The 871-nt window shown below is 46.2% G+C and overlaps 1 protein-coding gene across 1 annotated transcript in view; it reads left to right on the forward strand.

The window, feature by feature from the left end:
• Positions 1-685: 685 nt before the first annotated feature.
• Positions 686-871, forward strand: part of LOC119282574 (probable glutathione S-transferase) — a 1,175-nt gene continuing 989 nt past the window's right edge. The window contains exon 1 of the mRNA XM_037562752.1: positions 686-799. Within this exon, the coding sequence (XP_037418649.1) occupies positions 686-799 (114 nt within the window). The remainder of the gene's footprint in view (positions 800-871) is intronic.

The raw sequence follows: 871 nt of genomic DNA on the forward strand, positions 1-871 counted from the left end.
TGGCCTCACGAACCGGGACCAATGGGCCCATGGGTACCGGTTCGTGACCGAACTGAGACTAATGGGCTTATCTGGCCCGAACGTATGCCCCGTTTTCTACTAGTGCTAGGACACGACTCCATATCCTATCTAAACACAATACTACTTAGAGTCCAACTGTAACCTAACTTGTATGCAATATTTCACCCAATTCCAACAAAGTCTCAGTCGATGCTATATCTATGGGATCTTACATTGAGATCTGTGCAAAATTATATTTCCAGTTTTCCTTTTCTCTCTAAGATGTGACTTGACTGAGACTTGGTTAAATCTCAGTCGACTGACACCTAGCCATAACCCATATACCATGGGAATCCCATGGCATGCATCATCTCGAGGCGCTTACCTGTCTTTTTGAAATACATGTGTGGCTCCCGAGTAACTCCATTGAACCAAAGACTGTACAGATGCTTTCAGCCAAGAACAAGTTTATTGGGGTGAAGATCAGATAAGTTTCTTTACACATCTCAACTTTGGATGGAAGCAGCTGAGTAGTTTCGCTCCCCCATCTTTACACATCTAACCTTTCAAGAGAAGAAACAGCAACAAAGCATCCCCTGACCCTGGCCCATATAAATAGTACCACCCGTTCATATCAGCCAGCAGTCACGGGCTTTGAGTTCAGGTCCGGAATTTGAAAGGAAAAATGGGTGAGCCGGTTAAGGTGATGAGCACTTTCGGCAGCATATACGGCCACCGTCCGGAGGTTGCCCTGAGGCTCAAGGGCATACCTTACGAGCTGCTCCTCGAAGACCTTCCCAACGACTGCTCCCTCTTATGTACATTCCTAATCTTAAATGAAAAGGCAGAGCACCTGCCGTTCGAGTCAAAA

The sequence above is a fragment of the Triticum dicoccoides genome, chromosome 3B, assembly GCF_002162155.2.
Source record: "Triticum dicoccoides isolate Atlit2015 ecotype Zavitan chromosome 3B, WEW_v2.0, whole genome shotgun sequence".
NCBI lineage: Eukaryota > Viridiplantae > Streptophyta > Magnoliopsida > Poales > Poaceae > Triticum > Triticum dicoccoides.